Source organism: Oryzias melastigma, linkage group LG14 (assembly GCF_002922805.2).
Source record: "Oryzias melastigma strain HK-1 linkage group LG14, ASM292280v2, whole genome shotgun sequence".
Classification (NCBI taxonomy): Eukaryota; Metazoa; Chordata; class Actinopteri; order Beloniformes; family Adrianichthyidae; genus Oryzias; species Oryzias melastigma.
The window spans coordinates 20988807-21011702 of record NC_050525.1 but is presented as its reverse complement, the minus strand read 5'-3'; the positions used below and the strand labels follow the sequence as shown (position 1 = coordinate 21011702).

The window sequence follows — 22896 nt, the reverse complement described above, 5'->3', positions numbered from 1 at the left end:
AAAATGCTTCAAAGCGCTATTGCTTTCAGCAATCAGACGCAATTTCTTCAGGAATTGCAAATCTAGTTGTTGTATGTCATTCTGGAATTGGCCTCTAGAGGCGCTGTCACATGAAATGTGACAGGAAGTAGTCGGAAGATAAAAGTCATCACTACCTTAGCCGGATAAGGTAACATATGTATCCATTTTCTAATATAGTGGGTTAATTAGTCTTTGAATATCCTTTGTTAGCATTGCGACAGAATACATAACTACATTAATAAGCTATTTTTTGTTTAACCGCCACAAAAGCACTTTAGATCCATTAGCATTGCTAGCTAGTTACCTGTCGTAAACGCGCTTCGTCTGATTATCTAATCAGTTAAAGTTTGTCAAGTAACATATTTTAGTGAAAATACTTACAATGTTAACGTATAATCAAGCGACCATCCCGTCTAATGCTATAACAGTTCATATTTGATGTCCTCCTTGTTCATTAGTGAGCAATGATGTTGCTAAGCAAGTTGCTAAGTCATAGCTTTTTCCTTTGTTTATCCATAAAAATCATAAAACTTCAATTCATTTCAGGATTCATGGCCTCATTATTTGTTCTTCTTTAGGGAAACTTTATGGTCTGCAACAGTTCTCATGTACAGGGAAATTTTAGTTTATGTCTATTGCACATGAACTTTACCTCTTGGTACATTTAATTTTGCATAAATTTTTTCCTTCCAGGAATGTAAATGTCTGAGGATAGGGAAGCCCAAGAGGATGAGCTGCTTGCTTTAGCAAGTATCTATGATGGGGAGGAGTTTCATCAGGCAGAGTCCGCCCAGGGAGGAGAAATCCAAATCTGTCTGGAGCTCCCTCCTGACTTCAAAGTTGTTGTGAGAGGTATACCTTACTGAACGTCTTTTTTAATGTTTTAACTCATTTCATGATGAATGTGGACTACCAAATAAAGGATACAGTCTTACATATAATCACAATGTTTTCTTTTGTAGGAGAGCAGACAACTGAGTATGCTGTCTGTTTTTTACCCCCTTTGGTCCTTAATTTTGAGCTCCCGGCAGACTATCCCTCCTTGTCTGCGCCAGTCTTCACTCTCAGCTCTAAATGGATGACCAAAGCTCAGGTAGAACTCATATTTATTAACTTTGTTCATTTCTTAAAAAAAAAAAAAAAAAAGATCTTAAAGACCAACTCTGATTAAAATTGTGGTTTCTTTTTTGTTTTTAGCATGTTATTGTGGCATTTTTCTGATGATGAAGGACATATAATAAGAAAATTAAGATCAAAATTGCATTTCTGAGTATTTCTTTCTTTATTGAAACCATTGTGAATCAGGAACAAACAAAAAAATGTTTGAAAAAGAGCATTTCTGTGACTTAAAAAGTGTGCTGCGTGGGCCACAACCTCCCAGTCGATAACTCAGGGCCAAATTTCTTAAGTACTGCCACTCTGCAGAAATTTTGTCCTAGAATGCCACGCAGGTTTTTTTTATTTTTTTATTTTAGCTAAAAATGTTATAATATTAATTAAAAGACCACTGGGCACACTTTTAAAAAGCTCAAGCGATGATCACAGATAGACTTTAAGGGGTTCTAATGGGATTGCTAATTTAAAACAATGTACTCATTCTCATACTTCTCTGCTGGTTGCAGTTAAGCACCCTTTGCCGGCGCCTGGATGAGTTATGGGAGGAAAACCAGGGCTGTGTGATTCTTTTCACATGGATGCAGTTCCTAAAGGAGGAGACTTTGGACTTCCTGTGCATCAAATCTCCTCTTGAAGTCAACAGAAACAACACTAAGCTCTGTGGTGAACGAAGAAAAGCAGATACCACGGCTGCAGGTGATTCATATTTACTAAAACAAATTGCTTACCAAGATATATGGGTTATTTTTTTGGACAAGTTTAAGAATATAAAGTTTTGCACATTTATACTTTTTTAAAAATTGTTTTCTTGTCCAGATGTTGCAAGTAAGCCTGAAGTAGCGGAGAAGAAACCAGAGATGATAACAGAGAAGCTGGGACAGCACCCTTCTAAGCTTGACCCACGCGCTGTGGTGTTGATGGACCCGCGGGCTGACCCCCTACCTCAGCTGCTGGACTTTGACGAGGCGCAGCGGCAGAAGGTCTTTGACAGCAAGGTGTTCTGCTGTGGAATCTGCTTCTCGGAGAAGCTGGGCTCCAACTGTCTCTGCTTTAAAGAGTGTCAACACGTGTACTGCAACGCCTGCATGACCGAGTACTTTCAGATCCAGATACGGGACGGCAACGTTCAGTGCCTCAATTGCCCTGAGCCCAAATGTACCTCAATAGCAACACCACTGCAGGTATTACAGTGAAATGGAATATTTTTATAAAAGAAACTTCATCCACATCGACCTCTGTTTTTATTTTATAATAATTAACATTTTCGATCTGCTCATCTTTCTTTGTTTTCCAGGTCAAACAGCTTGTGGATGAAGAGCTGTTTGCCCGATACGACCGACTGCTTCTTCAGTCCACTTTAGACCTTATGGCTGATGTGGTCTACTGTCCTCGTCAGTTTTGTGGCACCGCTGTCATGGTGGAGCCAGACACCACGATGGGCATTTGTTCGGCTTGCCAGCATGCATTTTGCACCATGTGCAAGCTCGCTTATCACGGTGTCTCCCACTGTAAAATCCCTGCAGGTAAAGTGACTAGGAAAACTGCATTTTTGTTTATAATGCTGGTACACAAATGTTTTTTCACATCTTTTTTTACTTCACAACATGTGAATCGAACCGCACCAAACAGAAGCACAGAGAACTAAACATAATAAATAATACAAATTCAAGAATAGAGGAGAGGTTAAGTAAATGAGAATAGAGAACAGAACCCCAGAGCTGATGTGGATAATAATGATGATAGAAAATCAATATTAATCTACACCCATGAGAGCTACAGCAGAGGGAATCAGACTCATTTGGATCAAAATGTCCTTCCGATTGAGATAGGTGGGTTATACCATTTGTTAATCCATTCGTGGTTCATGTAAACAATTTATTCAGATTGTGTGCGCTGAATTTTACGTCATGCATTGAGGGTGTGGCGCTCCAGAGGAGACCCTTCCTCTGGGTCCATGCGGCCAAGAATAATACAAGGATTTAGAAAATTAGGAGTGAACAGTCACTTAAAAATATTATAAATGATAATAAAGGCACGCTCAGAAGATCATCTCGCTCAAAGCTGCAGCTTTATTTGTTTACAATAGAACTTGCTTCATCTTATTTTTCGGGATTTTAGACAGTTATGCGCATGTCAGAATAATTTATTTAAATCGAAAGTGTGACGCATGTAAACGTTTGTTTGTAAAGGTTTTTCAGAGCCCATGTACACAGTTCTAATCTGATCTTTGATCCGATCAAGGACATTTTGCACATGTACACGCAGCTTTTAATGAGCTGTAACTGTTGACCCTTTACGCAATCAGTGTGAATCAGCGGATAAAATTCTGGCAGAGAGAAAAGAGGTTTTTGGTCTGCTTTGCACCATTATGCAACACTCGAAGAGTTACCGTTGTTGAAAACATGTAAAGGGTTAAAAAGGGGAAAAACTGTACAATCATTTTGGGCCTTTCACTCTCTTCTCTGTAACATTAAAATCCCTTTTGTTCGACACCATCACTGCTGGGAAGAGCTTTGTTTTGGTTAATTTTTAAATCTAATCCAATAATTTTCTCCTTTCAGTTTTCTTTCTTTTTTCTACAATATACATACACTGATTACAAATTCACTTATTGAAGAGTAGTTTTGCTTGTATGTATGTTTCAAGTACCATTTTAATTTTTTTGACTAAAAATTTGAAATAGTAAATGGCGCATACTTGTATAGCGCTTTTCTACCTTCCTCGAAGGCCCAAAGTGCTTAACAGTCACAGACCCATTAGAGGCAAATTTGAGGTAGCCGAAGAACACTTTGACACATGGACGGGCAACTGAACTTGTAATCTTCCAATCTGGAGTCAAACGCCCTACCGCTGCACCATGGCCACCACAATGATCGACAACAATAACAAACCTGGGTAAACCGTCCATTTATTTCTGTTTTCACCTCCAGAGGAGCTGCGTAACCTCAAAGACGAGTACCTGTCAGCCACGCCGGAGGGGAAGAAGTTTATGGAGAAGCGCTTTGGGAAAAGAGTGATCCAGAAGGCGGTGGAGGAGTCTTTTAGCAGGGATTGGCTCACAGAGAATTGCAAGTGCTGTCCCAAATGTGGAACCAATATACAGGTAGGATCTCTCCCCCATATGTTTTAACTTATTGAAATCAATTTGTTCCAGATATCAACTGGAAAGTAGTTTGGATGATCCCTCGTAAATATTTAATTATAAGTAAGGCAAAAAAAATCTTTTAAAAGTCTTGATAAAATTTACCCTGCAAAACACTACATGACAAAATGTTCTAAAGATAGTAATACAAACTGTAGTTTTTGTGAAGATCACTCAGAAACTCACAAATTCTTTTGTACCGTTTGTCCAGTTAAGTAGATTTATCCTTATTCATATCTTCAAAGATTTCTCCCTGAAATGGGAAAATGTCTAACTTTGTTTATTTAAAACTTCTAAAAAGCACAAGTTTAAAAAAAAAAAAAAAAATTATTCATTATTTTAGAAAAATTCTACATACATAAATATAAATTTAATAAGAAAACACAATACTTCCCACAATTCATTAAATATATAAGTTATTAAATATAAAATCTATATCATATTCCACTTACAAAAGGGCTCTCAAAACTATTACAATATGTAATTCTCTTCATATATTTATGTAATCAGCCACCCAGACTATTTAATATTGTTCTCGTAATGTACATTTGTACTGCATCAATAATTGCATTTTGTTCAATCAAGTTTAAAACAGTATAGAGGTAGGCTCCTCCTGCTGGTAACTCTAGGAGTGTAGTCTTTGTCTTCAGCAGCAGCAGGGGTCAGTGTTGATTGCTGCCTGTTTCTCATTTGAAATGAACAGAAATGTAAAGTGTTAAAGATGGATTTATTTTTTAAGTCCCACTCTAGTCATCTTTTGAGTTTTAAAAGTGTTCCCAGTGCTCTTTTAATTATGATTATGCCCCTTTTAGCCAAAAAAATACACCAAAAAAACTGTAATTTACTATGATAAGAAATTCAACTAAAAGTTGTGGGCAGGACTATTGGCATAGAGTAAGCCTGCCCCTACTTCCCGACATCAATTTGTTTACACAATCTCCTGCTAGCTTACAGCCACTTAAGATAACACTAACGGTGCAACCAAAATGGCGAGTGACTTTGTAGCTATCCAGACATACAATTTTAAGCCAGGTTCTAGCTCAGACGAGGAAGACAAAGATGTAGATGGATCTACAAATAGCTTTTTGCGTCTGCTCCTATTCACAATAATTGGAATAAAAAACACTTAGAAAAGCAATTTTGACTTGGGTTGGGCACCAAAATTCGGTTCCAGGTAGGAACCGTTATGATTTACGTGGTTTTATGGAAACCGAAAGAAGCTGCTGCAATCGGTGTTGCATGTCGGTGCTAAGTTTCAGTGAATGTCTGTTTGTCTTTGGACATGTCAGCCTTTGAACTCAGTCACAGAGACACAGAAACACAGTGAAAGCAGCTGTCATCCAGACACCCCCCGCCGCAAGTAAGATAGAAGCCCCGGTAACAAGAATATCTTTGCAGGATTTCAATTTTTTTCATTATTTTGCAGAATTCCTCTCAATAAATGAATCTTATCTGTGTCTACCATTCATCGGAAGTATGGAGTTGCGTTGGCGCAAACTTGTGAGTCCATACAAACGCGCGTAGGACAGAATTCCGAACTTTTGGGGGTGGCCGCTGGGATGCACGCCGATGTGTTAGCACCTTAACATTCATAGACAGTGTCTAGCTCGGGATAAAAGACGCAGCCAGCACGTCAAAAAATGACGACACCCAAATTTTGACACGGAGGTTTTAACCATGGGACAATATGTGGCGACTTGGGAATGAAAATGTATTGATTTGGGAAGATATAGATATTATTTTTCATTACTGAAGTACAGAAATTGGCACCGATTAGAAACCGAAACAAAAGAACCACTTTGGCACCAGAACTAAATAAAACACAATCTGTGCCCAACCCTAATTTTGAGCTTAATTTTCTTTATATATGTCCTCCATCATGAGAAAAAAAATGTCACAAGAACATGTTAAAAACACAGTTTTCATCAGAGTGGGTTTTTAAATTTCTATTTTGATGGGAGGGGTCTTTTTATCTTCCATAACTTCCTCATTAGTCTTCTCACACTCATTTCTTCGTTTGTATCTCTTCTTAGAAAGTTGACGGCTGTAACAAGATGACCTGCACTTCTTGTAAACAGTACTTCTGCTGGCTGTGCTTGGGCGTCCTCAGCAAAGTCAACCCATACGGTCACTTTAACAACCCCCACTCCCCCTGCTTTAACCAGTAAGTCACCACTCTAGTTAGCAACTTAAAAGTTCACCAACACACGAGTTTAAAGTTGTCTCTCATCTGTTTTAGGCTTTTCCAGGGTGTGGACGTAGATGATGACGACAACTTTTGGAGCGATGAAGAAGACTGAACCCGCCCCCCACACCCCCCACACCCCTCCAGTGCCTCACCGCTATTAGCGCCATTTGAAAGCACTTTATTTCTCACCATCTCACACACTCATCTGAGACTCTGACTTCAAACATGTCGTGTCTGTGATGCCACTGTGAGCACATCTTGTTCTTGATGCTAAGAATGTGCGATAAAATCGACGCCAGAATATCTTGTGCCTGGGTGATTGCTAAAGAAACATACTATTGTGGTTGTTTTGGATCATTTTGGACACCAGTGCACTTTTCATTTTGTTCCTATCATGGATCAAGGACACACACTTGCATAAGAAGTTAGTACGTTTTCTAATAACGACTAAGTCCAAAGATGTTTTACTTAATGTAATGGGTTTTTCAACAGGTTAAGCACTTCTTCATGTAACCCAGTGTTTTAATGTCCAATAAGAATTCCCAGAAAAAAATGGCGACAAATCATAATTATAAAACACTTTTTATTTTGAAATGAAAAGAAGACAAAGCACTCGGGTCCCTTTCAAATAAGCACAAGGTGCTGTTTATGTTTGCTTTATTTGCTGTGATGTGAGAACAACTTCTTCATAACTGCTATTTTGTTGCTGCCATATATTAGTAGCAAAGAGAGGCCATAAAATAATGTAAACGCCTCGGGATGCAAATATAGGTGTATTTAATGATGGCTTAATTTTTGTTTGTGATCTGAGAGGAAAGCTATAATGAAAGTGAATCTGTTTCCTATAATGGTGAATTTTTTCTTCCATAATGGATTGTAGGTTGACGCTGGTGTGGCAAATACAATCACATTTTTTTGCGATACTTTAGGTTACTTTACAATACAGGACATTCACCAAAATAAAAGTTTCAAGTTTGCCATCATTGTATGTATTTTTTATTTGTCATTTTGTCGACCCGACATTGTTTTTCACTAAAAATAATTTCAGAAAATTGCAAATCAGTGAATATTAGCCATAATTTTCATGTGAAAATGAGTTTTTTAGAGGTTTTACAACAGTCACACTTATTTTTAAAACATTCTTCTTGTTCAGTATTTCTATATGTAAGCTGTCAGGCTTGTGTTTACCATCTTAAAAAAATTAAAATAGGTGGTATTCTAAATGTATCACATTTTGTGAGAAATAACTGTTTTAATTAAATTTTGCACAAGTCCTGAGTGAGACACCAGAATCTGAAAAAGGACGTTGTTGCACCGTGCAGAGGTCGACTCCAGGTGTTAAGGTAACTTCTTGACACCTGACAAACCACCCGAATTTACTCTGTAATCCAGAGGTTAAGCAGTGACAGCGACAAACAATGAAACGCAAAAAGAAACAAAGCGCACACGTTGGAGCCTGAGACTGAAAAGAGTCAACATTGTGTAATCCCTTTGGCCAGAGTTGCTGACAGAGGAGAACCCTTTAAAAAGGCCCCTCTCTCCTGGCCCGTTCGCTTCCATCCCATGCCTCGTGCTCCCTGCCCATCTTTGTCCATACATGCTGACTGACGGGCAGGATGTTTTACTACGTCCATTAAAGACGCCTGCTGGTAGAAGCATTGGAAACCAGCACCTGCAGCCGCTTGCCAACACTTTCTCCTCCATTCATCTACGCTGTTAAACACAGGTCAGTGGATTTCCTTGTGAGGAATCTCAGCTCTCATGTTCAGATGGAAATTTGAGTCAGAAATGGGATCTATTAATTTAGATAAAGGGCTCCGTTCAGGGTGAATACAAAAGTCATGTTTTTAGAATGATGAGCGCCGTCACAGGCCGATGGATGTGTCAACCAATGATTTTCTAATATGTATTTTTTTAAATTACATGTTCCACTCCCAATAAAAAGTATAGTATAGTATGGTTGAAAATGATAGTTATTGTGATTAAATGATAAAAAAAGGCAAATGCATTCAAAAAGGAAACATAATACAATAATTTATTCAAACATCATCCTAATGACATATCTAGGGTTTTCCTTTTTGCTTTTGGAAACCTATTGATGGCCTTTGTCAGAACAAAAGTGACAAGATGTTCCTTCAAAATAATAGACGTTACAAGCTACATTAGTAAGACCTTTGAAAAATACTCTGCCGTACTATTGAAATAGGCTTGTTTAAAGCAATCTAAACAAAAAGAAAAAATATTAATAGATATATCAAACCAAGTGGATATATTTAGTCATAAATAATTTGGAAAGTAAATAGAATAAAATTAGATATATTCCTGAACCAACACATCAATGATGCCACCATATAGTTTATATAATGATTTATAGATGTATGTCTGTTTATGATGTTTATTTTTTAACTTATTTTTTCAAAATAAATAGTAATTAATCAAATCAAATTTATTTATAAAGAGCTTTAACAGCCAAACTGCTACAAAGCAGTGTACAATAAATAAAATAATAGCATAATACAACAAAAAACAAAGACAGTAAAATAAATAAATACAAAAAAAATGAAAAAATAATTACTCCTAAGCTTAAATAAGCACATTTCACTCACATACAGTTCACATACGACACATCAAAACATTAAATCTAATGTTTGCCAAATAGAGTTTGATTAATTGCTTGAAAGGGAACGGGAAGGACCAAATTTATATAATCCCATCCTTAAAGTGTTTATATTTTATTCAAAATGTCATCAGACAAGCAAAAGTAGACGGAAAATATTAATTTAGGATGTTAACATCTGCTAATCAAATCTGAGAAAATTCCTTTTTCTCTAGAAATGTGTGTAGATGCTCAAAAAATGCAAAAAAGTGTGGTTGTCATTTTATTTATTTATTTTTTATTTTTGACCCAATAAAATCAAATGCAAGGGGATTTCCTGCCTTTTTCTGCAGGTGGTTCTTCATAGCAGCAAATTTTTGTTCTCATTGTCACAGCACGTGGTCCGGACGACCCACATGCATATATGCAGTCTGTGCATTCAAGTCAGGAGAATGTAGCTTTTATGAAAACTGGGTCAAAATAGATGTGTATCATGCCAAACACCTGCACCTGCAGCAAACTTGAAAGCCTATATAAATGTTTTTTTTTTTTTTTTTCAAAGAGATAACCATTTTTTTGCGTTGTTTGAAACCATGGAAACCACTAGATGAGCTGTACCTTTGTTCAGGGGGCAAAAATGATTCAGTTTTAAACTTTGGTCCCATGGCTTGATTGTGTCAGAATATCAACTTTTTCTAAACACAAACATTAGATTTCTAATTGATTAAATATTCATCTAGTCTTAAGTGTCATTTTGCTATGTGTTTTAGTTTTTAATATTATGAACACATTCACAGTTCTATATATGTCTCAATATTTTAAGGGGAAAATAATAATAACATTCTAAATTATTGTTACAGATTACAGACCACAAGACAATAGACCCAATTCATCATAAGATTAATTAAGAAAAAGAGGAATGTAGTAATTTTTCACCTTGGGTCGTCTCAGCAAATTAAACTAGCAAGATGAACTAAACAGTAAATGTGACATTTTAATAGAAAATTTAAAATAAAAACATTAATACGTTCTTACTGTTTGCATCTTCCATCAAACTAAATCATTTAGAGTTTTAGTTTTCTTAAACTGAATTTGACTATTTGATACTAACAAAACCCAAACTGTCCACAGATACAGAACTCCAACTTTTCCAGAGCAGTCCTATCATGATCGAGAGTGACAGAGAACTATCAGCCATGGTGCAGGAACTGTGGGACAACGACGTCAACAGACTCACACCTGGAAAAGACTACAGGATTTCCCTGCAGGTATTCTACACTTTTATAAAGCTGCCCAAGAAAATATTGTCATTTTGCATTATTATGATGAATATACTGTCAAACTACATGAGAAATGTTGGTTAAGATTGATGGGAGAAGACACATAGGATCTTCCTTTTGGATTAATTTTATATCTTCATTTCAATGATTTTGTTTTGTTGGTAATTTAAAGATTTTTTAAAAGATATTTGAGATTCTTTTCTGTTGCAGGGCAAAGCTGGAGACAGCATGGGCACATCTGACATCGATCGAGCGGGATCTCCTCTGTTTACATATGTCAATGAGAATATTTTCAAAAAGGAAACATTTCTTGGTGAGTGCATCAGGGGTTTGGGGGTAGAAAAAAAGCCTCAAGCCTCACCAGAGAGGTTATTTTCAACACACATTAGTCGTGACTCTGACAGTGTCCCACCCTCAAGTGTCGTGACCTTTCTACAAATTCAACACGAGTGCGCAGCAGTCTACTTCATCCTCTCCTGTCTGACAGAAGCTTTTCCTTTAATCTGCTTATGACGAACTGTGACATGTTGCGTAATCACAGAGCAGGCTGACGTCAGTGTGCTGGATGCAGAAAAATGCTCCTTTCCATTTTTGTCTAAGAATATATTCATTTAGTGCTGCACACACTAGAGAGCAGTTTTAATGTTTTGAACTTTATAATAGCTTTATGATCTCTTCATCTTCATCTAACTGCCTTTAAAATGTTTGTGTCAACTATAACGTTTTTATCCATTAATTCATCTTCTAAAACCCACTTCATCCCTTTCATGGGGCTGCTGGAGCCTATCTCACCCACTGTCAACAACAAATTAAAACATTTCCAGTGGCATGTTTTCCACTAATTTTTGAAAATAATATTTGTGAGGTCTTCTTGTTTATTCCAACAAATGCTGGTGTCAAAATGAGCAAAACTTCCTTAAATCAATTCTACCAGCATTAATCTGTATGTTTATGTCTTCTTGTAGATTTTTAACAAAATACTGGTGGTTCTAAAGTCCTACCTTGTGGGACACCCTTCAAGAAGTCAAGAAACATGCATCTTTTTCTGTTTGACTAGAGAAGTGAAATATGACTTATTTAACAAGTAATTTGCTTTGTTTCCAAATGTAAAATTTACATCAAGAAAAAAAAACTAAACAATCTCAAAGAAGGTGGGTTTTAAAATTTCTAAAATTCTTATATGTCAGATTTTTTATTTAGAAGGTCCTAAGAGTACTTGTTCACTTGTAACTAGAGAGTTCTGAGGACAAAAAAATGATTTAGTGAGCCACCAATTTTGCAAGTTCTCCTACTTAAAAGGATAATAGAGGCCTGTAATTTATACCATTTTATCATGGGTATACCTTAACTATGAGAGACAAAATGAGGAAAAAAAATCCAGAAAATCACATGTCTGATTTTTACAGAATTTATTTGCAAATTATGGTGGAAAATAAGTATTTGGTCACCAAAAAACAAACAAGATTTCTGTCTCTCACAGACCTGTACCTTCTTCTGTATGAGGACTCTCTGTCCTCCACTGTTACCTGTACTAATGACACCTGGTTGAACTCGTTATCTAAATAAAAGACACCTGTCCACAACCTCAAACTGTCACCTCCAAACTAAGACCAAAGAGCTGTCTAAGGACACCAGAAACAAAATTGTTGACCTGCATTAGACAAGGAAGACTGAATTTGCGATAGGTGAGCAACTTGGTGTGAAGAAATCAACTGTGGGAGCAATTATTCGGGAAATGGAAGACATACTGGTAATCTCCGTCGATTCGATGTTCCCCTCTAGATCTCACCCTGTGGGGTAGAAATGATCACAAGAACGTGAGCAAAAGCCCCAGAACCACAGGAGCGGCTTCGTAAGAAGTATTTCAAGGTCCTGGAGTGGCCTACCCAGTCTCTAGATCTCAACTCTATTGGACATCTTTGGAAAGAGGTGAAAGTCTGTGTTTCCTAGTGACAGCCCCAAAACATCACTGCTGTAGAGGAGATCTGCTTGGAGCGATGGGCCAAAATACCAGCAACAGTTTGTGAAGACTAACAGAAAACGTTTGACTGCTATTGAGTTGAACCAAATACTTATTTTCCACCAATAAATTCATCAAAAACCAGATATTGTGATTTTTCTGGATTACGGGCCTCTCTCATCTTTTCAAGTGGGAGAACTTGCACATTTTTATTTATTTTTTTAGTTTTTGAGTTAAAATAACTCATTTTTGGAACAACCTTTCATAATGACAATTTAACATTAATACAGATTTTAAATATTGGACCAAACTTAGTTTTAATTGATGCATAAACTTTTTATTTTTTATTATTCATCTCAATTCCAACTGATTTTAATCAACAAATGCATCACTACCAAGAAAAAAAATATTTCTGTTGATCCAAGATTTGACAGCGTTAAATATTATATGGTTTTTCATCTTATACTGAAAAAAAACATCCATAAATAAATGTATCTGTGTTTCTGCAGCCTTTATCTCCCTTCTGGACAACTATGAGAGCGACACTGGTGAGCCTGAAATCGTTACTCCTGAGGAGGAGGCAGAGAACCACAAGTTCCTGGACTCCATTCTTCAAACTCAAACGATGAAGGTACACTTGGAAACAAAAACAAACGTTTTATTCTCTTTTTAACAGAAAAGATAAACAAAACAAGCTTTCTGGACTAACTTGAGTTTTTGATCTGAAGAAAACTTTCATGAATGTTTTCAGGAGCCCTTGGAAAAAGACCCTTCTAAATAAATGATTACTTCAAACGACTGGAAACTATTTGATTTTTTCACATTGGGAAATTCCAGTTAAATTATTGAAAATCATTAGGAGTCACAGAACAATTTCAATTGTTTGCCTAGAAAAGATTTTGCTCTATTTATATAAACTGTATACATTGTTGCTTAGTCTTTTTGGTCTGCAACTTAGAACTTCTTGGTCGCATTTGTTTCCAGATAGCCCATAAATACCTGGTGGAAAAGAAACTTTCTCCTGAAAACGAGACGGAATTCAAAGCGCAGCTGTACAGGATCTGGTTTGAGCTCTATGCCAGGAGAGGATCCAGCAGGTGGGAGGAATCTGGCGCAGCATCTACTGTATATACAGGTCCCTCAAAGGAATGTAGCACCATGATGTGAAGGTCCATGAAAGACTGGCTTTGTTAAGCATGGAAGGAGCTGCAAGAAGACCACTATGATGATTTTCTTGTTGCTAAGAGATCACATTTAATTTTACAGAGATGTTCCTCACAGCTTTTGTCTCCTAGTTTGGGGTGTGATCATAAACAGATGAAACTATTTCCTGTTTATACAAGTGAGAAGATTGTTCAACATGTATTTTAGGTTTAACAATCTCCTTTTTTGCCTCCAGACCAGACTCTTCGGGGTTTGAACACGTTTTTGTCGGAGAAACGAGAGGAGGACGAACGGTCATTGGTTTTCACAACTGGATCCAGCTGTACTTACAAGAAAAGCTCGGACACATTGATTATAAAGGCTACAGCGTCAATGCAAATTCTCCCCAGGTACTGAGCTGGTGTAAAGCATTCCTTAAAAAAAATGCCTCAATTTGGAGAAGAAATCTACCTTACATTAAATAAAAATTTATATTTGATATAAATGTACATTTAGTTATTTCTTTTGCCACTTTTAACATGGATATAGTATCTTTCACTAAATATTTTCTCTTTCATGTCTTGCCGTCTTTTCCTGCAGCCGGATGAGAACAAACACATCCTGGGCCTTCAATTTAGCTGGAAGGATGGTATAAAGCCGAAGGGAAGCATCTTCATTGGAGTCAGTCCCGAGTTCGAGTTTGCCCTCTACACTCTCTGTTTCCTCAACTCCCCGAATGAGCGTGTCAAAGTCCAGTTCAGTCTTTATGACGTGGAGATTGTTTGCCACCACTACAATCAAAAGCACATAGGCACAACCTTCCCTGTGCTCCTTAAGTACTTGAACCCCAAGTAACTTGATTAAACTTGAGATTTTAGCCCAGCAAAAAGTGCTACAGGTGTTGTTGTTGTCTTTTCATTTCACATAAAGAAGCAATAAAACCTTTTAAAACTCAGTTGCATTTGATTTTCTTATAAAATGTAGAAAAATATTGAGAAGTAGATACATTAATGTCATTTTTCAGAAGTGAAAGAACACTGCAGCCACAGAAATGTGAAAATATATCTCAGTCAGTCCAGTCCGTTTAGATAAGAGTTTGACCGCCTGTTTGTTCATGTTAGTTCAGTACAGTTTTATAAAAAATTGCAGAAGGAGCATAGACGGAGATAAAAAAAAAATGCTGGAACATCTGCTATGAGACAAAAAAAGATATGTTAGTAACTGCATCAGTAAAAAAGAAATTAGATTGACAAACAGAATCACCAGAAAACCCCTTTTAGGACAAAAATATAGAAAAAGGATGAAAGAAACTCATAATAATCTTCATGGAAGACTAGACAAAAGTACAGAATTTCATCCCTAAAATGAAGAACCTGCATAAAACACTCCAGTAAAAGAATGCTCATAAATTTGATGTGAAATGTTGCATCATTGAAGAATTAAGACATTGATTATGCTGTTTGACCTTAAAATAAAGCTCATGTGTCGGTCTTTATCTAAAAACACTGTACAATATATTTTTGAAAAAAACATTTCAGTTTTTCGAAGCCCAATAATGTAACTATTATTGATAAATATGAGTGTCTGGTAATTTTATGTAAAATTTAATCTATACAGATTTTCATAATAAGTATTTTATGGAGCTTGTAAACAAATTTAGCAACCCGAGCATTGATTTGGAGGATAAACGGAAGTGACGTAACTTAGCTTTCAAAATGAAATCAGCATTTTTTTATTTGTTGCTGTAAGAGCATTTTTTATACTCAGAAAAGTTTAAAAAAATCGAAATAAATAGTTAACTCAAAAGTTGCTCAAAAACAGTTCTACTATACTGCCTATTTCTTCTCAATTGTGATTGTATGTTTTACGCTGCTAACCGGAAGTAGCTTGGTCATCAACAGCTACTAGATGATTGACAAATATTGCTAGCTTAGAGCAGCAGTTTACCATCGTGGGTTTTCGGTGGATACCGTTATATAATTTTGTCTCTACTGTGTGTGTTGGAAATTCCTCCTTCGTTTGATTATCCCGAGCTGTCTAAAGTGGAATGGCGGAGCCGAGCGCCAGATATCAGCAAGTATGAGAAATTGTTATAGATTATCGATGCATTTACGGTGAATGTTGACAGAAATGGCTAATGGGTGTGTAGTGCCGTTTCCTGTTGTTGTCGTGGGCGCTGTCAGAATTCGAAGATGGATGTCAAAATGTCTGAACAAATTTTCTCTAATTATTTTCGTTTAGTTCACAGGCTAACCCGTCGAAGGTGTTTCCATTTGTATGACAGTAAACGTTTCCATTCAAGTGTTACGTCTTGAATTAGCAATAGCGAGTCACATGCTAGCTTGGCTGGGATATTAAGTGGAGTAAAATCAGACTAGATGGGTTAACGAGGCCGGCTAGAATTATGATGACAATCTAAGCCTCTCAACTGATTTGCCCTTCTACGTGTTATCTAGATAAGCTGTCATGGTGACTATTATTGTGATTAAACGCCGTGACAATGAATGAATGTTGAGTTTGTCTTTTATAGAACTAATAATGCTGCGAATAACCAGTTACCAAACTGGAAAAACCTTCTTGTGTTTGCTGTTATTCCATCAGCTGATGCCAGAAGAATTGTTTACTTTTCCCATCTGTCAGTGGACTGAAAAAAAATACCTTTTTTGGCTGGCTATGGCATTTTTAACAAACTGTTGTCAACTTTTGTACCTTAATCCTAAAATACCCTAAATAAATAAATAATGTGAGACAAAAAAAAATGTTTCAATATAGTTACTGAACATGTCCACGTTTTCCACTTTCTAATGTGTTCTCTAACATGTTTGATAATAAGCAATAAATCATTTTTAGAACTATACTTTTAAAAACTTTCAATGTTTGTGGATGAAAAAATTCTGTTTTATTTTAATCACAATTGTTATTTATTTCCAAAGACAGGAAGAAGCATGTTTATGTTTGTGACTAATATGATTTATCCTTTTTTAACTTAGTTTATGCAGTTCATGGTCTTTGTTTCATCACAGAAGAAAATGATATACGTTCATTGAAAATGGTCTTTTTTTTTTCCAATATCAAAAACAAATTTTCTATGGTGGCCCAGTTCGAAAACCTTTTATGATCTGGTTTTTGTCATGTTGACCTGACATGTTGATGTTTACATTTTAGATTTTCTGCTTAACCCCTTTAATGCTGTTTGTCCTGTTTGCAGCTGCCTAATGAGGAGGACTCTGAAGAGAGTCCACAGGAAGCGGCAGATGCGCCGCCTCCTTACAGCAGCATCTCTTTGGACAATTCGGGTAAAACTCAATGTAACCAGATGTTTACAAAGGCTTAATTATTATGATTATTATTTTTTTTAATTATTAGTTTTGGTTTGTCACGGCAACAAAAAAGAAAAATTGGCATAATTTCTGATTAATAAATTAAAGCCAGATCACTCATTTGTTTTTTTTTTATTATTATTTTGGTTACTCTCATGTGTAAATGCCTTTTAATGTTTATTAAATGATGTTGCTATAATTTGTAAGAATTATTTCTTGTTTTCTTTAGCCTTCTTTGACTACAAGGAAGATGGCGTTTTCCCGAAGCCTCCGTCTTACAACGTAGCGACCACACTACCTTCCTATGACGAAGCAGAAAGAAGTAAAGTCGAGACCTCTGCTCCACTGGTAAACGCAAGAGTGAGTGTTTCACTTCCTCTTCTTTTTTTTTTACAGTCTGGTCACATTCGCTGTCAACAATGCAGCATTTGCATGTGATGCAAAGCCACACATTGGCTTTTTCTCAGTTTGCTAAGTGGTGGCAAAACAGGAAATGTTTGTCTTTCTGCTGTGAGATCTTCTTTCGTATCCCTCAATTACCTGATAAAACTTCTATCTTATGTGAAAAAAAAGAAAAAAAACTGCATTTGCAGTATTTAAAATTTGAAGGAAAACTCAGACTATGAAAAACCAGCTGGTGATTCAACAATTTTTTAGCATATTTAAAAAAAAAGGAAAAAAATAACATGCAAATTTACACATTTATGTCCGTGAGAAAATGATTATTTTAATTTTTTCTGCTAAAGAATTTCTCCAACTTTTTTGGAACAGAAAGTGTGTCATTTATCAGCTATAACGGATATACAAGCTTGAAATATAATAATAGTTTAAATATTTTAAAGACATTTTTGATAGATCTAATGTTTTGTCACATTGAATGGTTTTATTATGTGTTAATTTATCATTTTTAACGATTTTTTTTAGCTGAAACCTACAAAACACTTCTTGTTAACATGTAAAAATGGCTTTACCTAATTTAACAAGGCCTACACACGATCTGATTGGTAGAAAAATTATTTTATTTTTATAGCTTTTGTTAATAGTGACATGGATTTTACTATGAAACGACATGTTGCTAGCTGATATCCCACCACCAAGACTTCATGAAGGACGAATATGTCCTTCTAATCAAAGAGCACACTGAAATGTCACACCTGAAAGAAGACAGACCCTTTTTGTTGTGTCTCTCTGTCACACATTGCTCTGCGCTCGTCGGCAGCCTCAGCACAGAGAACGCCTGGAGACCTTTGATGATGTTATTCGCAGATCACTGGAGGTAACTTAGAGGATGTCTTTGATTAAAAAACACTGTATCTGGTCATAGTTTGGTGTGTCGACGCACAAATGTTCCTCCAGTGTGTGTGTTTGTGTTGGTTTTTTGCTTTTTTTACCGTGTATTTGTGTCTTTTCAGTTATTCCTTAAAGATGATTATTTTATTTAAAGTTTTTGTCAGTCACAACTCTGCAAGTTGTCCCATTTAATAAGATTACATGTCTGTAATATTAATCATAGATACACTTCAACTTAGAGAGAGACTGAATGTAAATAAATAAATCTCCACCAGTGAGAGCTTTGAGAATAAATTGCAGCTAGATCTTCCAGCATGGCAGTAATCCCAAACACATCGCCGGGGCAACAAAGGAGTGGCTACGTGAAAAGCATTTCAAAGTTCTGGAGTGTTCTCTAGGACTCAGCGACAGCCCCAAAGAGCCACAGCTCTAGAGAAGATCTGCATGGAAGAATGGACCAAAATATCAGCTACAAAGTCTGTAAACCTGGTGAAGACCCACAGGAAATGTTTGACCTCTGACATTACCAACCAGAGTTACATTACAAGTTCTGAGATGAACTTTTGTTACTAAAGAAATACTTATTTTCTGCACCATTAGACAAATTAATCATATAAAAATCAATGTGATTTCCTTGTATTCCGTTTCAAATTATTTTTTTCACAGTTGAAGTATATCTTTAATGAACATTAAAGACTAAAATCATCTTTTTAACTGGACAGTTTGCAGAATTAGTGACTGACAAATACTTTTTTACCCAATGATATAAATGACAGTTACACTCTTGATGAGTATTGCAGTCAGCTTATTCATTTTAGTTATGAATACAAAAAACAATTCTATGTTTTAATGGAAAAAAAAACTGCTATCAATGGAAATTTTAAGATTGTTTGGAAAAAATGTGTTATTCACAATCATGTAAGCCCACAATTTCTTTAGTTAACACAATTTTGCTTTAGGACTCAGAAATGTATTTGCAATGTACCTGTAGTTGTTTAAAGACCCCTCAAAACAATTTTTCCCAGTAATATTTTAGTCATGATTGTGCAGTTTATGCAATTTTAAACTTAATTTTCTTCATAAATGTCTTCCATCAGAAAAATGCCAAAAAAACATGTTAAAGGGCCTATATCATGCTAAATCAACTTGTTCTTTAGTGTGCCAAAGGTAATATATTATCATATGTATGGCTATAGTTCACTCTGAAAGGCTGAAGAATAGCATGATATATAGACCCTTTATAACACAAAATCCAAATTTTCATTGGAGTGGGTCTTTAAAGTTTCACTCGACCATAGTTTGTTCTATCATAAAATTGTAAATTATGATTATGCCGTTTTTAACCAAAATCAAAAGCCCTTGTCGTTTTTTAAGACCTATTTTAGCTACAGCGGCAGTAGCTTATTAGAAATACAATTCTGGATTATGGGTGGGACTGTTGACATGGAGCAACCCGCCCCCTCCCCATCGCTAGAGCTCTTATAGCCTCAAGCTAACATTAGTAGCGCAAAAATAACGACGAGCAATATTCAATAAATTCAGCTTTGAGCCAGAATCCCAATTCACTACAGCATGAGTGTTAAACGCTCATCATGTCTCGCAGGCCGAGTGGAGACTTTAGCGCCCCCATTTCAGTAGTCATTAGTCTGAGCATGTTTACTTTCTAATCCAACGGGATTTTTCGTAAATCATTTTCTATGGGTCCTTTACGATGACAAAAGTGCTATAACAACATGTTAAAATCACAATAAAAGACTATTTTCATTGGAGTGGGTCTTTAAGTAAAAGACTTTTGAAATGATGTAATTTGTGTTTAATTTAGTTTTAAACTCCTTTTGTGTTTACATGTCTCAAAGGATGATGAGTTTGTGGCCAGAGATGAGTTTGAAGATGCGGACCAGCTGAGGATAGGAAATGATGGCATCTTCATGCTCACTTTCTTCAGTGAGTCATCCAACTTTTTTTTTTTTAAATGTTACTCACATTCTTGTTTTTTTATTTTACAAAATGATATGTACAAAAACAATTCTACACAAACCTTAATGTTGACTTACTTTCTTCTTTCCTTTTTGCTAGTGGCGTTCCTGTTCAACTGGATTGGTTTCTTCTTGTCTTTCTGCCTCACCACCTCAGCAGCGGGACGCTACGGGGCCATCTCAGGCTTTGGCCTCTCCCTCATTAAATGGGTCCTCATAGTCCGGGTATGAAACACGAGCACTGACATCCCCGAACCCACATGCAATCTTAGAAAAACAGGATTTTATGTAGGCAGAGGCCAATCAAAAGAGCCAAACAGCGCTGTGGTATTTTAACAGCATCTCTGTTGTGGTTAGCTTCTTGGCGCTGAATTGTTTCCTCATAGATCTTTGATCCTGTTTTCTTTATTTTGAAGCTTCAGTGCTGACTGGATTTATGTTAACCAGTGTTTTCTTTTTTTTGCTGCTGTGTTGGTTTGCAGTACTCCACATACTTCCCTGGTTACTTTGATGGGCAGTACTGGCTGTGGTGGGTCTTCCTGGTTTTGGGTAAGTAGTTAACATCTAAATTACAGTAAATTGTTTACGCTGGTCAAGATTGTGATGAAGTTCAGTTCTTAGACGTTTATACACATCATTCCTGAGGGTCAAAACCATCAGAAAAAAAAAAAGGCTTCCTTGAAACATCTTTATCCAAGCCACATTTTAATTTGGTGAGTTGCTAAGCATCTCTGGCTGTTTACTAAGGATTCAAAACAGAATGATTTCATTTTAGCCAGTACATCCCCCCTATTGCATTGTGGGGAATTGGCATCAATAAGAAACCTCACTTGTAAATAAAACTCTCCATCAGAGAATCGACATGGATGAAAAGTTAGATAAGTTAGATATTCAGTATGTTTGTGAGGGCTGCGTGTGCAAAAACAAAATTAAAAAAATATTCAGAAATCCTCCACAGTTAAAAAAAACGGCTTCAGAGTTCATTAGTTAAGATTTTTTAGGTTTTTATTTGCATTAAACTCAAAACAAACCTCAACTAAATTAACACTTTGGTGTTAAATTTAGGTCAGCTGTCCTTCCTAATCCATTCATAGCTTAAATATTTAAAATCACCATAATATGCATAAAATGTAAACACCTGTTTTAGTTTAACTACTTTTTTATATTAAAAACATAAAATTTAACAAGTTTTGGCAAAATATTGTATTTTTAATTTGTTCAAATGACAAGAAAATGTCAAACTATTGCTAAATAATAAACATGTTTTACTTTTGTGGAATAATAAAACTTTTTAAAACATAAAAAAACATATTTGTGAATTTTCTTATCAAGAACTGTTATTGTTCATTTCAAACTAAAATCCCAGTTTAAGTCCAGAAAACTGCTATAATATAGAACTAATATTTTTTCTATTACATAAAGAATATGGATTCAGTTTTCTCTTACAAATACATCGTGCATTTTAGTATTGGAAGCTACAATAAATCTCCCAAGTCTAACATGTTCCATTTTCTTTTCCCAGGCTTCTTGCTTTTCCTGCGAGGATTTGTCAACTATGCCAGAGTTCGCAGGATGGCCGACACCCTCTCAACTCTGCCCCGCACCAGAGTCCTCTTCATCTACTGAAGAATTCCTCCCTTTTTTTTTTAGTTTCTTTTCCCTTCAGGCTTTTTTTTTGGGGGGGGTTATCAAATCAAAAAGGGAAAGCCAATCACTGACACCCTTTTCGTAACGTCCCTTAAATAAAACTGTATGCGTCGCCCTTTCCTGCAATAAAATAAATCAGATTTGCAAAATTCTTTAAGTAATTGTGAAATTGTCAATGAAATAACGTTTAAATGAATGCCTTATTTATTATTATGCTACGTCGGTTGAAGCAACATTTGCAGTTCTCAGTTTCCGCCACAAGGGTGCAGTGTTGTATGCATAAATGTTTTTGCCCAAGTAGTTTGATGTAAAGAAGTCCAAAGGGTGTTTCTAAAGCAGAGGCCAGTAAGCCAGGGGTTATGGGATGGTTATATAAAAATAAAATCTATATATATATATCAGTGTAAGTGTTTCTGACCAGCACTGACTGGTTCATTTTGATTATTTCAGCTTTCTTTTCAGAAAACAGCCATAATTCTTGGGCCAAGTTTTTGCAAAATGTTATTCTTTCAAGTGTATAAAAATAGTTTGTACAATTGCTAATATTAGCTTTTTGTTGGTTTTAAATGTATTAAAGCAGGAAAGTTGATCATATGTCATAAAAGTTCTTGGTTTTGTGCAGGTTGGCAAGTTTTTGTTTACCAAGTGATTTCTTCAATTATTTTTTTTTCATCTAAACTGCATTTGTGGTGTAATAATGGAATATTAAAACATAATTTACTTTTTTTGTCTCTTGTCCAGTGTTTCTGGTTTATTCCTTGTTTGAATTAGTTTTGCAAGTGAGAATGAGTTACAAGACATTTTTTTAGTTACTCTGCAAAAATTTTACTCCTAAAAATAGTTTTATATTGCAACACTTTTATTAATCACTTTTTACATTGCTCAGTGAGTCATTAAGTCTTGTATTAATTTTGTTTTATTGGATTTTTACTCGTATACCTACCAGATAAAATACATTTTATTTTTACATTTAAGATTTTTCTTCATCTTTTTAAAATATGATATATGTATACCACAACATGTTTTATTTGTTAGTTTTTTGTTGAAAGTACTTTTTTTTTTTTTTTTTACATGAGTCATCTTGACTTTTACTATTTAAGCGCTATTTTGAAAATATTGTTAAAATAAACCTATAAATAACTTTTGCATGTAAGAAATCAGAGGGCATGAAATTTAAAACGCCGTTTTCTTCTCAGGAACATTAAAAAAGAAGTACA

At 35.7% G+C, this 22896-nt stretch overlaps 3 protein-coding genes across 7 annotated transcripts; all 3 read left to right on the top strand.

Annotated features, from left to right (window-relative positions):
- The first annotated feature begins 66 nt into the window (after positions 1 to 66).
- rnf14 (ring finger protein 14) lies at positions 67 to 7450 on the top strand. 2 transcript variants are annotated; one of them, XM_024266715.1, is made up of 9 exons: positions 67 to 169; positions 715 to 873; positions 984 to 1114; positions 1644 to 1833; positions 1954 to 2318; positions 2432 to 2660; positions 4068 to 4240; positions 6313 to 6443; positions 6519 to 7450. In XM_024266715.1, the coding sequence occupies exons 2-9, from the start codon at positions 723 to 725 to the stop codon at positions 6577 to 6579; spliced, it is 1431 nt and encodes a 476-aa protein (XP_024122483.1). In that variant the 5' UTR covers positions 67 to 169; positions 715 to 722; the 3' UTR covers positions 6580 to 7450. The 2 variants fall into 2 exon arrangements, with proteins under 2 accessions (XP_024122483.1, XP_036071179.1); XM_036215286.1 differs by lacking the exon at positions 67 to 169 and adding an exon at positions 176 to 197.
- Positions 7451 to 7660: 210 nt separating this feature from the next.
- endou2 (endonuclease, polyU-specific 2) lies at positions 7661 to 14858 on the top strand. Its single transcript, XM_024266222.2, has 7 exons — positions 7661 to 8193; positions 10195 to 10331; positions 10554 to 10656; positions 12813 to 12934; positions 13288 to 13400; positions 13703 to 13856; positions 14047 to 14858. The coding sequence occupies exons 2-7, from the start codon at positions 10230 to 10232 to the stop codon at positions 14299 to 14301; spliced, it is 849 nt and encodes a 282-aa protein (XP_024121990.1). The 5' UTR covers positions 7661 to 8193; positions 10195 to 10229; the 3' UTR covers positions 14302 to 14858.
- A 395-nt stretch (positions 14859 to 15253) lies between these two features.
- Positions 15254 to 22404, top strand: LOC112142613 (NEDD4 family-interacting protein 1-like). Of its 4 annotated transcripts, none has more exons than XM_024266095.2 (8): positions 15338 to 15523; positions 16655 to 16742; positions 16996 to 17114; positions 17986 to 18042; positions 19913 to 20000; positions 20133 to 20257; positions 20515 to 20581; positions 21555 to 22404. In XM_024266095.2, exons 1-8 carry the CDS (start codon positions 15494 to 15496, stop codon positions 21656 to 21658), a joined length of 678 nt encoding a protein of 225 aa, XP_024121863.1. In that variant the 5' UTR covers positions 15338 to 15493; the 3' UTR covers positions 21659 to 22404. The 4 variants fall into 4 exon arrangements, with proteins under 4 accessions (XP_024121864.1, XP_024121863.1, XP_024121862.1 ...); XM_024266094.2 differs by having other exon boundaries at positions 15339 to 15523; positions 16996 to 17126; XM_024266096.1 differs by lacking the exon at positions 17986 to 18042 and having other exon boundaries at positions 15254 to 15523; positions 16996 to 17126.
- Positions 22405 to 22896: the final 492 nt, after the last annotated feature.